The sequence below is a fragment of the Paramisgurnus dabryanus genome, chromosome 15 (assembly GCF_030506205.2).
Source record: "Paramisgurnus dabryanus chromosome 15, PD_genome_1.1, whole genome shotgun sequence".
In the NCBI taxonomy this organism is placed as follows: domain Eukaryota; kingdom Metazoa; phylum Chordata; class Actinopteri; order Cypriniformes; family Cobitidae; genus Paramisgurnus; species Paramisgurnus dabryanus.
Window position 1 is genome coordinate 28,555,270 of NC_133351.1, and position 14,622 is coordinate 28,569,891.

The 14,622-nt window shown below is 36.1% G+C and overlaps 1 protein-coding gene across 2 annotated transcripts; it reads left to right on the forward strand.

The window, feature by feature from the left end:
• Positions 1-321: 321 nt before the first annotated feature.
• On the forward strand, positions 322-14,010 carry LOC135782588 (uncharacterized). 2 transcript variants are annotated; one of them, XM_065292964.2, is made up of 6 exons: positions 322-567; positions 1,092-1,424; positions 1,576-1,611; positions 1,779-1,904; positions 7,090-7,127; positions 9,304-14,010. In XM_065292964.2, exons 1-6 carry the CDS (start codon positions 474-476, stop codon positions 9,529-9,531), a joined length of 855 nt encoding a protein of 284 aa, XP_065149036.1. In that variant the 5' UTR covers positions 322-473; the 3' UTR covers positions 9,532-14,010. The 2 variants fall into 2 exon arrangements, with proteins under 2 accessions (XP_065149036.1, XP_065149037.1); XM_065292965.2 differs by having other exon boundaries at positions 1,785-1,904.
• Positions 14,011-14,622: the final 612 nt, after the last annotated feature.

Consider the following 14,622-nt stretch of genomic DNA (forward strand, 5'->3'; position numbering starts at 1 on the left):
TAAATATAATCACACCCCAACTTTCGTGGAAACTTTGTCATGTTCTTTTTTTAAATAGTAAGATGTAAAGTAAAATATTGTTAAAAAGCATATAAAGTGTTTTAATTTTCAAAAAGTGTCAATGGGCTGAATTTTCATTAAACCTGTTTGGATAAGGATGGAGACTTAAAAAGGCCTCATGTACTTTATGAATTGTCTTTGTGTGTTCTCATTGGGCAAAAACAGCATATCCAAATGAATGAAAAGGGAAAAAAGACACAGAGCAAAAAGTGTTGTCTTGTCCTAATGCTTGTGAGGCTCAGTGCAAAATTTGCACAAAAGCAGACAAAGCAGGATGACGTTCAGCGTAGGTAAAGGAAATGGAAACCACAGAAATAAAATGTACATCATTGAAGACTATGAGACAGTAAGAGAAATGTGTTTAACAGTGTAACTGGATAAAGGATTGTCTATATAGATTTTAAGAACAGTTTATGCTCAAGATGGATTGGTTAAACTTGAGAAATACAGCTTTTCTGTCAAGCATGTTTATAGTTTTCATCCTTCATGTTAGCATTGACGCACAAGGTAGGTTTTTCTTTAGCTTTTATTTTTCCGTATGACCTCACTGACCAAGTTTGTTAATGCTTTGTTTTTCACTGACAATATCTGTAAAATCAGAACATATATTTCAACATATTTTCAAGAACAAATGAAGTATGGAAGGTAAAATAATAATTTATAAGGTAAACATTTTAATCATTAATTTGCAGTACATTGTGTGGCAGAGTGCACACATTTTTGATTTGTACTCTTCAGATGATACTGCTTAGATGTTTTTAGTGACCCATGTCAAAGACAAAAAGATTTAAAGATTCACATAAAAAGAAGAATTTGGGTATCAAGTACCTTAACAGAAGACAACTGTAGTTTTACCCACACACTTAAGATTAATAATCACATGCATTTTTAGCCAACTATTGAATTCATTCTACAAGAGTAGAAGAAAGTGTTTTAGTTGTCTAGCAGTCTAGTTTAACCCTGATTGTAGTATTCAAATTTACAACTGTTTACTGCTATTATCATCTATATGGCATTATTTTATGTTTTAGATCAATCCGAACAATGTCCTGTTTTTAAAGTTGTGAGGGGTGTTGTCCATAAAGTCTGTTTAAACAAACCTTTGAAGATCTCCTGCAGTCTGAAGACTTGTGATGAACATCCCATCAATATTACATGGAGTAAATACGAGCACATGGTCAAATGGATGCCAGTAAATGAAACAGATCAAATTTCATCTTCAAAGAACCATTCTGGTTTAAAATACATAACTTCATATTTAGTTTTCACAAATATATCAAAGCATCATGAGGGCCTCTACAGATGTGATTTTAAGCTACCACATATGTCAGCATTCAGCCACCATATAAACATCTCAGTCTCAGGTACAGTAACTCTTTCATCTTTACAGTTAACAATTAAGAAATAGTCACATTTTTTATTATATCTAAGTCATCTGAATAAGCTGTACTGAAAACACAACTTTTATAAAAAAAAAAGTTTAACGGTTACTAAAACAGTTTTGAACTCCCACAGATGACAGCAATGGAACTGAAATGTCTTGTGATGAAAGTAAGAGCAGTTTCAGTTTAATAAAGGCTTAATTTACATGATTTGTCAAATGTTCCACGTCCATCTACCATATTACATAAATAAATGGAAACTTACTATAAAGTAACTTTTTTGCTTCTAAAGAGGATGCTAATAATACAGCTTTCCCCTTTTCCCCTCTTGCATGGTGACAGAAGCAAAAATCAATGATTCAGATCCATGGTGGCTGCCTTATTTATTTATCTGTATGGGAATAGTGACTCTGATTTTCTTTGTAATGCTAATCTCCATCCTGTGCATCAATGGATGTAACTGTGAGTACCTCTTATCTTTGTATGTTGAAATATTAAAAGATGTAGTTTTTCAAAATATGAAATTTTAGCTTTTTGATTCAGCGTGCATTTTCATTTATGGTGCATTAAGGAAGATGTTAAGCAGAATGCTCACATTGCGTTTTCCCGTACTATAAAAGTAAATTGGGATCAAAAGTGGACACCAGAAATAGCATAAAATAAAAGTAGCCTACTAAACCATTAATCTCTATATATATAGTACTTGGGCAATACATTCCTTGGCCTTTGAAGTCATACAATAACTGTGTAAAAAAATACAAAAATCTTTTGCTTTAGCTTTCAAATCTTTTTACTTAATGTTATTTCTTAATATACACACATATCATATGGCAAGTTTCCAGCGGAGGAGTGGGACCAAAAAATCTACAGGGAAATTTCATAGACCACCAGCCCTCAGTGGAAAAAAAAACCCACTAAGGTCTCGTATTTGTAGTGGGGCAATACAAATCATTATCAATCAGCCAAAAAAACATTTTTACAATAATAATAAAATCATGGCTAATTTTCCTAAATGAGTAACTATACAAAATGATACATGTTTGAAAGGCGGGGATGCGCACCTGTCAATCTATTACAGAGCGACGAGACGAACGTGATCTTAAACAGGAAATAATATATGGAATAATTTGTGCATCTTTGAATAACTGTAAGAATATTTCCTTTAAATATAATTTTTGTCATAAAGTTTTGAGAGATAATGATGTTTTTTTTCCACTGTTATTGCTTATTTAGACTTAACATTAGGTTAACATTTCCCTCAGAGTTTATTTCAGTTATATTGCTGTTTTTCCAATAATATTAATACAATTTACATGTCAATCCTGCTTCCTTGTCTGTTTATTAATTTCATTATGCTGTTATGTTAAGTTATGTGTGGATATTTATTGCCATACGAGATGTTCATTGCCGTTATATATGAATACTCTCATCTAATATTCAAATCATATGTGGAATAATGTGTGCATTTTTGAAAATATTTTTTGTCAAAGTTTTAAGAAAAAAAAAAGTTGTGAGGATAGGCTATTTATTGCCATATTGTCTATAATATGGAAATCACATATTAGGAAATATATAATGTGATAGGCTACTGCAAAGATAATTTTTATTTATGATATAGCCCATGTGGAGATAAGTAAACATTTGCAAATCTGCTGATTTGATCCATTCATGTCCTGACCACCAGGGTAGAGATTTTAAAAATCCTTAATCCACATTTACTAGTCTATCGAATAGTCTGTCCACGTGATGGATCCGACCGCATACATTCTGCAATAAACAGGCTTTCAGCGGCTTTTTACATCAAAAGCCGACAGGCTGCCATTTGGGCCTCCCTCACTGATCGCTACCAAGAACCATAAAGAAAAAAGCCAATAAGCACCGTCGTCCCCCAGTGACAGGAACTGATATGCTGACCCGGGCTTATAGCGGACACAGATAATTTACCTGTTATCTATATTTAAAAAAAAATAGACATGGTTGGACCTGCTGAACGGGTTGAGCACTTTTATATACTGTGTTGAGCAGAGAGGCTGCATAGTTTGACCAGCGGGAGGTAGCGCGGCCGCACATCAGGCTGTCAGACGGGGTTGCTATATAACTTGCAATGTTAAACTATTATCAGACCGTCCCTCGCGGCCTCAAAACACTACCGGCCCACCAGGAAAAGTCCCGACTCTCCCGATTGCCACTCCGCTACTGCTTTCAAACTGTTACACGTCATGCTATAAGAATGCATATTTAAATATACTGTAGGCCTACATGGACCAAAGTATTGTGGCACACCTCTTATTAAATCCAGGTCTTTCAAACAGACTCATTGCGACAGGTGTATAAAATCAAGCACCTTAACATGTAGTCTATACTGTATTTACAAAGACTTTTGATAAAGTAGGTCATTTTGAAGATCTTAGTGTGGTACTGTAATAGGGTGCCACCTTTGCAAACAAATACATTTTTATCTCCACTAAAGGTTCTTCTATCAGCTGTAAGTGGTATTGTTTGAATATTATTAAAAAGTTTAAGCGTTTATGAAAAACAGCAACTCAACCAAAACAGAAGACCAGGTAAAGGCAGAATCACTGAAATGTGCATGGTGTGTAAAGTTCACCAATGTTGTGATGTTTCCATAGCTGAAGAGGTCACTGGCATTGCTATCAGCACAAAAATAGTGTTTTAGTATGGATCCATTGCCAAGCAGCTGCATGCAAGCCTGACTTTATCAAGATAAATGCCAAGTGTCAGACTAGTGTTGAACCACACTGCCACTGAACTGTAGAGCAGTGTAAACATCCCCTGTTTAATATTTGATGTGCTCAAAGCATGGCCCATAAAGACGTGATTAAGATAGATTTCAGTGTGAATGAACTTGTCTGGCCTGAATGGAGATTGTGAGCCTTCCTATCCAACATCAGTCCCTGACATCACAAATGCTCTACTTTAGATAAATGGGCAAAAATTCCAACAGAAACACTCCAAAATCTTGTGGAAAGCCTTGTCAGAAGAGTAGAAGCTCTTATAGCTGCAAAGAGGGAGCAGCTCACTGTCAGGTCAAGAAAATAAATAATCAAGAAATAATCCCAAGCTTTCCCTGGGGCAGTACCCTTGAAAATGTCCATTGTAACATAAGGTATATGTATACACTTATATGTACATTTGAGGTACATTTACTTTTTTGGTGCAAAGGTGTACTTTTTGAAAGAGTACCGTTACAGTGACAGTTATATGGGAACATTTTCTGACAGTGCATTAATGTGTATAATTTAGAATGCAATGTCATTAAAGTCCCTGTTGGGTTACTGTCAATACTTGGTGTGCCAATACTTTTGTCCATATAGTGTACATAAACGTGAGGTATGACTGAGAAGCATATATGCAATTACAACAGCTATCACGTGGCTTCCGAATATAATATTACTTTAATTGTGCTTTTTTGGGGTGGGTGGGTGAGGGAGCTCAACATACATAATTCATAAATCACTTTCATTGCTAAAAATTCTTTTTCCGAGCCCTGATTACATTTGCATTCCAAATTATGACAGCATCTTCAGCACACAACCCTTGACAGAGCTGACAAATATTGTGTTATTGCGTCACCGTTTTGCGCATCTAGGTCCAGAAAGCAGTTTTCAACCATGAAAAATAAATTATTAAAGCAGTCATTGTTTTCATATAACATGTTGGGCCCTATTTTAACGATCTAAGCGCATTGTCTAAAGCGCACAGCGCAACGTCTAATTGGGCGTGTCCGATGCCACTTTTGCTAATTTAACGACGGGAAAAATGGTTTGTGCGCCGAGCGCAGGGTCGAAAAGGGTTGTACATATTTTCCTAATGAGTAATGGGAGTGTTTTGGGCGTAACGTGCAATAAACCAATGAGAGTCTCAGCTCTCATCCCCTTTAAAAGCTAGTTGCGCTGGCGCTATGTCTAATCCCTATTTAGATGACGGACTTTGTAAACTGAAAAACTAAGCGGAGGAAGAAGATCCCCAGTTTAAGATTAATGTTAAATAATTTTGTTGTAATTTTGTTTTTCACTTGTATTGAAATTGTTATTTTTTTTATTAAAAACTTTAAAACCCTTTTTCTTTTAGTCATGGAAGTAAAAAAGCAGGCTTTTAATTGTTTTAAATGTATGGCTATTCAATATCATCACAAAATAATTTACAAGTATGTTAGAAAAGGTTTGTACTCTAAAAATACTTTATTTGTAACAAACAGGAGATAAAGAATTTACAAACGTGCGGAAAGCCGTTTCAGCACTTGGACAGTGTCCTGAGTCTTTTTAAGCATTACTTAAAAATTTTTCTCATCTTACGATATCCACAGGTACAGAGTCATCATATACAATAAATCTGTGAGGTAGCATTTAAAAAAAAAAACATTTAAAAACAGACGCATTTGTTTAAAGCAAAGCATTTATTTACTTACCAGGCTGCAGGTGAAGCAGCTCTTTGCGCCTTCTAACGTCTCATAAGTCCTCATTTATGTCCAAGAGACTCAATAATAATCTTTTACATTCAATCCTTTAATCTTTCATACTTAAAAGCGTTTTTGTGCTGCTGCGCATTCATGTTTGTAAGAAGCAAACCCGCGTATTCGTCCCGTTTATAGGCGCATATTACTAATGCGCTCTTTAAATAACAAAAAACATATTGCGCCATTGACTTTAGACTCTAGAGCAGGTTTTTGTTGGTCAATGGCGTAGTCTATTTTAGTTGCCTCAAAATAGCAACGCGCCAACAATGCGTCTGAACACACCTCGTTTTCAGACCAGAACGGCCATGGGCGCAAAAGGGGGCGCAAATGCATTTTTCCCGCTGCTAATACTGTTGCATTATGTTGAAAATTTATATTATTCTAATTTGATTTAATTTTCATAGTCAAGCTGTTAAAAATATTTTATTCTCATGAATAATTTAATGAAATAAAATTTTCATTTTAAATTTCAAAGATAAACAACAAAATATGTTTGCAATTACTCATAAACAAGTTCATAGTCATGTATATTTACTAAAAACAAGTGTAACACAAAAATCTATCTTGTTTTGTTGTGTTACTTTCGTCCCAGCTGACAGGGTCAAAAGTAACACTGCTCTAGTGAAATTATACATAAGTCGTTTTACATTTGTTCCAAATTTACCTGATATTGATAGACCACACTTGTGAGTTATTGACCACAGCAAAAATATATCTCTTTTAAATTATGTTTTTCTGAAAAATGGTACTTTCACCCCCGCTCTCCCCTACATCATGAACATTCTGCAAAATATATCATTCTGTGTTTAAATTTATCCAGGTTTTGTACATGCTCAGAAAAAAGGTACAAAAGTTGTCAATGGTACAGTAACTTTTAAAGATGTCCTGATATGTACAATTTTGGTCTACATATAAATATCTTGATACCAGTATGTGCCTCTAAGGTACCAATGTGTACCTTAGAAATACCAGTATGCACCTTTTAGGTACAAAAGTGTACTTTTTTGAAAAGGTAACGCCCCAGTGACAACATATACCTTCATGTAACTTTTTTTCTGAGATTGTATAAGGTCCAGTAAATGATGACAGAGGTTTTAAATTTTTTGTGAACTTATCATCAACATATATGTCTGACCTGATCCTTACTTAATTCCTTTAATAATTTTTTAGGTCTGAAGAAAAAGGAAACAGAAGCAGTGCAGGTTCAGGTACAGTTTATAAATTACATTCATGCATTTGATAAACACTATAATGCAAAGTAATGTACATTGCATTCCAGTACACTCTTCAAAATAAAGGTGCTCCACAATGCCATACTGTAGATGAACCATTTTTGGATAAACAAATCTTTAACACATTTTCTGTTTCACAAAAGTTTCTTTGTAGTGAAAAACAACAAGGTTCTTTGGATGATAAAAATAGTTATTCTATCGGATCAATGTGAAGAACTGTTTAAGCACACTTATTTTCAAAAATGTTATAATTTTGTTTGTTACCAAGAAATCAAACCCAGTAGCTTGGCATTGCCCCAATGCCCCAACATTTAATTTCCAAGAGGAAATTATTCTCCTTTGGTGTAAATACATGTATTGTACCATTGTAATAATGGTATTACTTTACAATAATCTTCATTAGTTAACATTAGTTAATCTATTATCTAACATGAACAAACCATGAGCAATACATTTGTTAATGGTAGATTTGGTACATGGTCTGACTCCAGGATTAGGTCCCTTACAAGCCAATATCCGCACTTGTGTAAAAAACCTGGATGTTGTTGTTGACTCAGAGCTAAAATTCGATAAGCAAAAAAACTCTGTTGTTAGTGCTAGCTTCTTCCAGCTTAGGTGTTTACGGAAATTTAAATCCTTTCTATCCTTTGGTGACCTAGAGACACTTATTCATGCCTTCATCTCAACGAGGCTTGATTATTGCAACGCGTTAAACTGGTTACCCGTCAAGTTCAGAATTGATTATAAGATCTTGGTTTTTGTATTTAAAGCCTTGCATGGACTGGCTCCCGCCTATATTTCAGATCTTATTTGTCCATACACTACCCAAAGAACCCTCAGATCATCTTCTGATAATTTACTAACCGTTCCATTATCACATTTGAAATCCAAAGGTGACAGAGCTTTCAGTGCATTTACCCCTAAGCTGTGGAATTTGCTACCTTGGTCAATCAGGTTTTCACCCTCTTTATTTTCATTTAAGTCAATTCTGAAAACACATCTTTTCTCTCAGGCCTACTCGTAATTTGTAGATCCTAAGCTCTTTTAGGTTTTAACTAATTTTATGTCTTTTATTTTTTGTGATTCTATGGCTATGATGTTGCTGTAAAAAAATGTTTTAAGGCCGGGACTTTAACGCGTTAATTAAGATTAATTAATTACACAAAAAATAACGCGTTAAACATTTTTTACGCATTTTAATCGCACTTATTTTTGCACCGTGGAACATTTCTCATTGGATGAGTTTCGGCGGACCGATTATACTGGAGCACCAACTAGCGTTCATGACTTCAGACAACAACAAACCACAGTGAACATGAACGAAGAAGCTGATGAGATTGCTTTGGTTGGCCCCGTGGATGGGAAATTCTTTTATAAAACACGAACGGATGGAAGCGTCGATAAGAGCATGGTTGTGTGTAAGCTATGCAACAAGGAATTCACATATTTCCGCAGCACATCGAGCCTCAAGTATCATCTCAATGCAAAACATATAGCAGCTAGCATGGATGTTAGCCCGACTCCGAGTACAACGACTTGGTTGAACAAAAATAAACAATATTTTGTTGCTTAAGCTTATGTATTCAGTCATTATTCATGGTATACTAAAAATCCATGTGAAAAAATAACTTCTCAATGTTCTCAGATCAAATATTTATATGTGATTAATTTCGATTAATTAATTACAAAGCCTCTAATTAATTAGATTAATTTTTTTAATCGAGTCCCGGCCCTAAAAATTTTGTATGACTGTTCCTATGTATTTTATTTTGTATTGTGAAGCACTTTGGTCAGCAGAAATGCTGTTTAACAGGTGCTATATAAATAAAGTGACCTTGACCCAAATCTTTGTTAATGTTAGTTCATAGAAATAAAGCTTTTGTTTGTTCATGTTAGTTCACAGTGCTTTAACTAACGTTAACAAGATTTTTTTAAAGTATTAGTAATTGTGAAATTAACATTAACAAAGATTAATAAATGCTGTATAAGTGCAGTTTATTATTAGTTCGTGTTAACTTATGTAGTTAACTAATGTTAACTAATGAACCTTATTGAAAGTGTCACCGTCATAATTATTACCAATTGGCATATGCTTAGCAAGCTCCATCACCATGCTCAAATGTTAATGTTAATGTGATTTCTCTGTGTCCAGGATTCAGATGAAACACTGCGACACAAGCGTGACCTCCTGAGACCTCCTGAACAATCTACACCATATAAATCAGATGATGCAGATGATATACTGTCCACAAAGAATGATAATCCATCAAGACAGGTTGTCTATGCATCTCTAAACCAGTTCATACCTAAACACTCATCAACCACATCCTGGAGGACTGAAACAGAGTTAACAGAATATGCATCTATCCGAGTATCATGATCATGTTCTACTTAAGGTCAAGGTATATTTGCTAAAGGTTATACATATTATATATTATATAAAGAGATACTTTTGTTTGATTGTACTGTTTTTGTCATGCCATACTGCCAAACAGGGAGTAGGAGACGCTTGCCTTATATTCATAATGTTTGCATAACATCACATGATGTTACTTATCTTGTTACATCACGGAAAATGTTGCTGTGAGTTCAGGGTGGTTTCTACAGGTGAAACTAATACAGAAACTACGGCTGATGAAACACATGCACATCTTTAAAATTCTTGAAAAGATATTTAGTGGCTTAAAATGCAATACCTACATTAATTATAATAGATATATATCTGTTACAAACTTTTATTTGTATCATTTTGGTCATTTCCATGTCTTCGTTCAGATTTGTGTTTTTAGATTTGTAAATAAATTGTTTAACCTCCTAAGACCCTAGCATTTTAAATTTCTTCCAGCTATTTTGGGGTTAGGAAAAAACAAATAAATATAATAACCAAATATTTTTCTTTGAACAAAAAGCAGTGTAACCGGTTCCAGTTACACAGAATTAAGTATTGTGGTGCAAACAACAAAAAATGTGATGTGGACAGGTCTTAGGAGGTTAAAGGGAATAGTTATTTGAATAGCATTTTATCAGTCAAAATATCATGAATCACAAACCCCTTTGACAATAATTTACTACAAAAATAGCTGATAATGGCTTATAGTAAATATTAAAGATAGTATGTCAAGCTGTGAATGCACTGTAGTAGTGATGATGCTGCAAATTAAATTTCATAGATCAGGTGTCTACATTAAACACCATTAGTATCAAAGTTATGGCTGCTGGGCAGTAAAGTGTGCACATGAACATTTGTTTTGCTGCAGGGAAGTCTGTGGAGATTATATACTAGTTCCTGTAATGTAGTGGTTAAAAGCTGTGGTCTGGTGACTAAAATGTTGCATGTTGACACCTAAAAAATTCACAGCAACGTGCTCTTAAACAAAACATTTTTTTTATACTGAAGGGCGTTGGGTCTCTATTGTCTAAAACTAGATGTACTGAAAGTCACAGAAACATTTTACAAGGCATCCTTAGCAACCCAGAGAGGGTCATAAATGCTTATATTGGTACAAGCAGTTAATAAATCAAGTCTGGCCAGCTCCGACACTACAGCATTGCAGATTAATGTAAAGCAGATGTTGGGAACTTTTTCTTATAAATAAATAATGGCATCTTTCCATACGTTTTACCCCTGATTTATACTGCACGAGTCACCAGATGCGCCGCGGCACATTTCAAAAGCGGCCCAAAAGCGGCTCTCCGTGCTGCTTCGCTAAAGATAGGCGCCTAGTCTATTTTTGGCGTGGGCCACGTTAAAGCCGCACCGTAAATCAAAATAAAAGTCAAATATCCTGTCAATTTCAAAATAAACACCCAGTGCAGACTCCTGTATTTCACATCATCTTATCAAATACATAATTGAGGATGTGTTATTGACGAATATGCATAGCTTAATACTGAATTTTTTAATTTATTCACTTTTTTGACTACAGAACAACAAAATAGGACATTGCAAAATACAAAACAATATACAGAATTAAAACATTTAGCCAACTTATCCATGTTAGAACGCAGAAAATCAAGAAAAACAATGTCTGACAGGAATATCACATGATGACACGGTCCTACTGCTTCTCTTCTGATCCGCTTTTTGTTTGAGTTGGCACCACGTAGAAGACGAAACAAAGCCACCTCGGAGCTGTAACACACCGCAAACGCTTGCAGTGTATTTTAGGGGTTAAAGTTCCTGTTTCCTGGCATACCTGATTCTCATTCATCGTACTACTCTCAGCAAAGACCTGCCCTGTGTCTGAAATCCCATACTTCTCTTTAGGAAGTGAGAATCAGTCTACAAAATGGGAAATATGTCCAAAATTTCAGAATAAATAAAACAGGTTGTGAGAAATATTGGATGGTCCACTGTTTCCCCAGAGAAAATTCAAAAGGTTAAAAGGTCAAAAACAACTGTAAGTGTAAACAAATGTTTTCTTCATAGTTAACTGTGACCCTGTCTGTAAAATCCAGGTAAAAGTCTCATAATCTAATAATGAAATTAGGATCATCAAAGTTTGATATTTGACTGACCTTACAGTCAGTATTAAAGACATCAAGAGAGACTGTCCTAAAAGAATAAAGACCTCGTAGGTTGTTTGTGCAAGCACCTTATTACAATGTAAATTGACGTATTAAGGGATTAGTGTCCTCTAGCACTAGTAGCTTATACAACCTGTTGTTATGTTTTAAGGTTTTTGCCTTATACATCAGATTAGACACATTTAATTTTATGAATTTGTAAATGTAGAAATGGTTTCATAAACATTTATGGTTTTAAAGATATTTTGGAGGATCTAACCCCACCCTCACCCTTACCCTAAACCCAACCACTTCTCAACCATATAATACACAACACGCAAGTAACAAACAACAAACATTGCAAACCTTGCGAAGTGAAGCCATACGATTACTTTATATGAACTCTGTGATCAAAACGCACAGTCAGATCTAATTTAAACATAAACCAGCATGACGTATTCCGTCACAAGAGCCAATAGCGCTTCACCTTCTACTGTCATGATGCAATCGGTCACGAGACACACAAGAGCCAATGACTTTTCACAAGATGACGTATCATTTCTCTTTCTGGCGGCATTTTTGAATCAGTGTACACTGGATCTGATATTTACAATGGATTGTCATCACTTTTGCATCTTTTCTTCAAATAAATCAATCGTTTGACCTCGGTACACTTGGAATATTTTAAGTACATTTTTTAAAAAGTTGTGACTGTTTTGTATGCTGTGTTTATATCATATAATAAATAAATGGGTACGTTATTTGCCCTAAATGCCTGAATAGTGTAATGTGTAATAAAATACAATTAATCCTGGTGGCTTAAATAAAAAATCTAATCCAGTAAATGTCATCAAAGCAAAATATGATTTTATACCCTAATATATTAAGTTTCACCTGCTGCCAGTAGAGGCGCTAATAATGCATCTATTAGGTCGTATTAGTGAAATGGACAAACGACCAAAGCAATCGTGTGGGTTGGAGAATAGGTTGCAGGCTAAGTCACAAATTATACTTGTTGAACAACACCTAACTAAATTATTTTTGCAGTTGTTGTAAGTACGTCACAGGTGAATGAACATAGTGAATATAGTATGTCGGAAGTGTATGCATACAGTACTAAGGCTATGTCCACACGAAGCCGGTGCATTCCCTATCCGATCATTTTTTTTCCTTGCTCTAAAAAAATAATCCGTAAACACTAAACCACTGAAACCGACTGAAAGCAGTGTAGTATATATGCCGGACCAGTATGGGGCGCTGTAATTCTGCCACAGATATACACTATACACGGAGAAGAAGACTTTGAGCATGCGCAGAACCAACGTATGGTGTTGTCCATTATCGCTTGTTGGTCACCACAATTGCATAGAAGCAATAGATTTTGCTGTAATAAAGCTGGTAGGCTTTAGTAGCTTCTGTAGCATGAACACAATCACGTAGTCCGCCGTTATTGTTGTTGCTGTTTCGTGTGACGCTTCCGACACGTGATGTGATGACGTTTTCGCTTCATAAAATATACGGATTGGCTGTACAGACGAAACCGCAAGGGTGTCGGTTTCAGATTTATCCACTTTAGGACCCGGTTTCAAAAAATAGCGGATTCAGTCTCCCAAAACGCCGGATCCGTGTGGATGAAACGCCAATACGATAACAAATTTATGCGTATACAGTGATCCGCGTCTCCGTGTGGACAGCCCCTGAAACCATAGGCTTTTCTAGAACGTACTAATTCAAGAAGTAGGTGCTATATTTAGCACATGATTTCATATGCAAAGTCTTGGTCATTGTACACTGTGGGGAATTTTGAGCTGTGGTTTCCGTGTACTCTGTGTTTGATCATTGCCTGTAGGTATGTATTTGCTTTGTGCCTCGTGATTTGGGTTACTGTGTAACATTTTGTTTACTTTGTTATTGACCCACTCTTGTATGTTGATCTTACTTTGCTGTTATCAGATAAATAGGCAAATTAAGAGTAAAATTGTGCATGCAGGTGTCACGATCCCAGTCTGTAGGCCTGCCTGTTTTCCCCCTTGTTATGGACTCCAGTTCCCAGTATCCCTCACTGTCCCGCATCTGCTCTTCATCTGGTAATCATCCTAACCTGTCAACCATTACCCTGATCAGATCCATTATTTAAAAAGCACAAATTACCCAATTCACAATTTACATTTCCTTTGGTGTGTTAGTGTGTATTAATAGCTGTTAACAATATGCAAAAGGTGCAAATCCCAAACTAAACGATAATGCAAATCATATTTCCAGCTGATGTCAGAGGTAATCAGGCCAATTACAATGTACAGATTTGCGGGCCAATCAGAGGACACAATGCTTTTCAGATCGATGAGCTTTGTAACAAATCGCTTAGGTTACTCACGTAACCCCGGTTCCCTGAAATAACGGGAACGAAGCATTGCGTCAGTTAGCTGACGCTATGGGGGAAACTCCTGTTTACTCCGTGACTGAAGCCTATTGGTTAACGTCTGTACAAAGTACAGACCAATGACGTTTGAACCCGCGCGCGGGAGGAACGCGTCCTTATATAAGCGCGGTTCAATCGTCAGGAGCTCATTATTATTCGACTGAAGCGCGCAGCCGAATAACACTCGCTGCGTAGACGTTTGTAGCACGGCAAGAGACGCAATGCTATGTTCCCGTTTTTTCAGGGAACCGGGGTTACGTGAGTAACCTAAGCGTTCCCTTTCAATACGGTTCACTTCGCATTGCGTCAGTTAGCTGACGCTATGGGGGAACGTAATCCCATCACGCCGTGCATACACAACGTACTGAAGTGCCTTACCGGAGAGACACTGCGTGTGGCCCTATACCCGGCATATTCACAGCTTTAAAAGCAAATGTGTAAGCACCATATAAATTGTTGACGCGCACACGGTGGGGTTTTAAACGCACCGGGGGCACATAACATAGCACAAGACGGCGAGGTACCGAGCGCGCCGCGGCTGTGCGA

Coding starts and splice junctions, on each gene's coding strand:
- LOC135782588 (XM_065292964.2), top strand. CDS start 474: ATGCTCAAGATGGATTGGTTAAACTTGAGAAATACAGCTTTTCTGTCA. Junction 568..1,091: donor TGTTAGCATTGACGCACAAG/GTAGGTTTTTCT, acceptor TTTATGTTTTAG/ATCAATCCGAACAATGTCCT. Junction 7,128..9,303: donor CAGAAGCAGTGCAGGTTCAG/GTACAGTTTATA, acceptor CTCTGTGTCCAG/GATTCAGATGAAACACTGCG.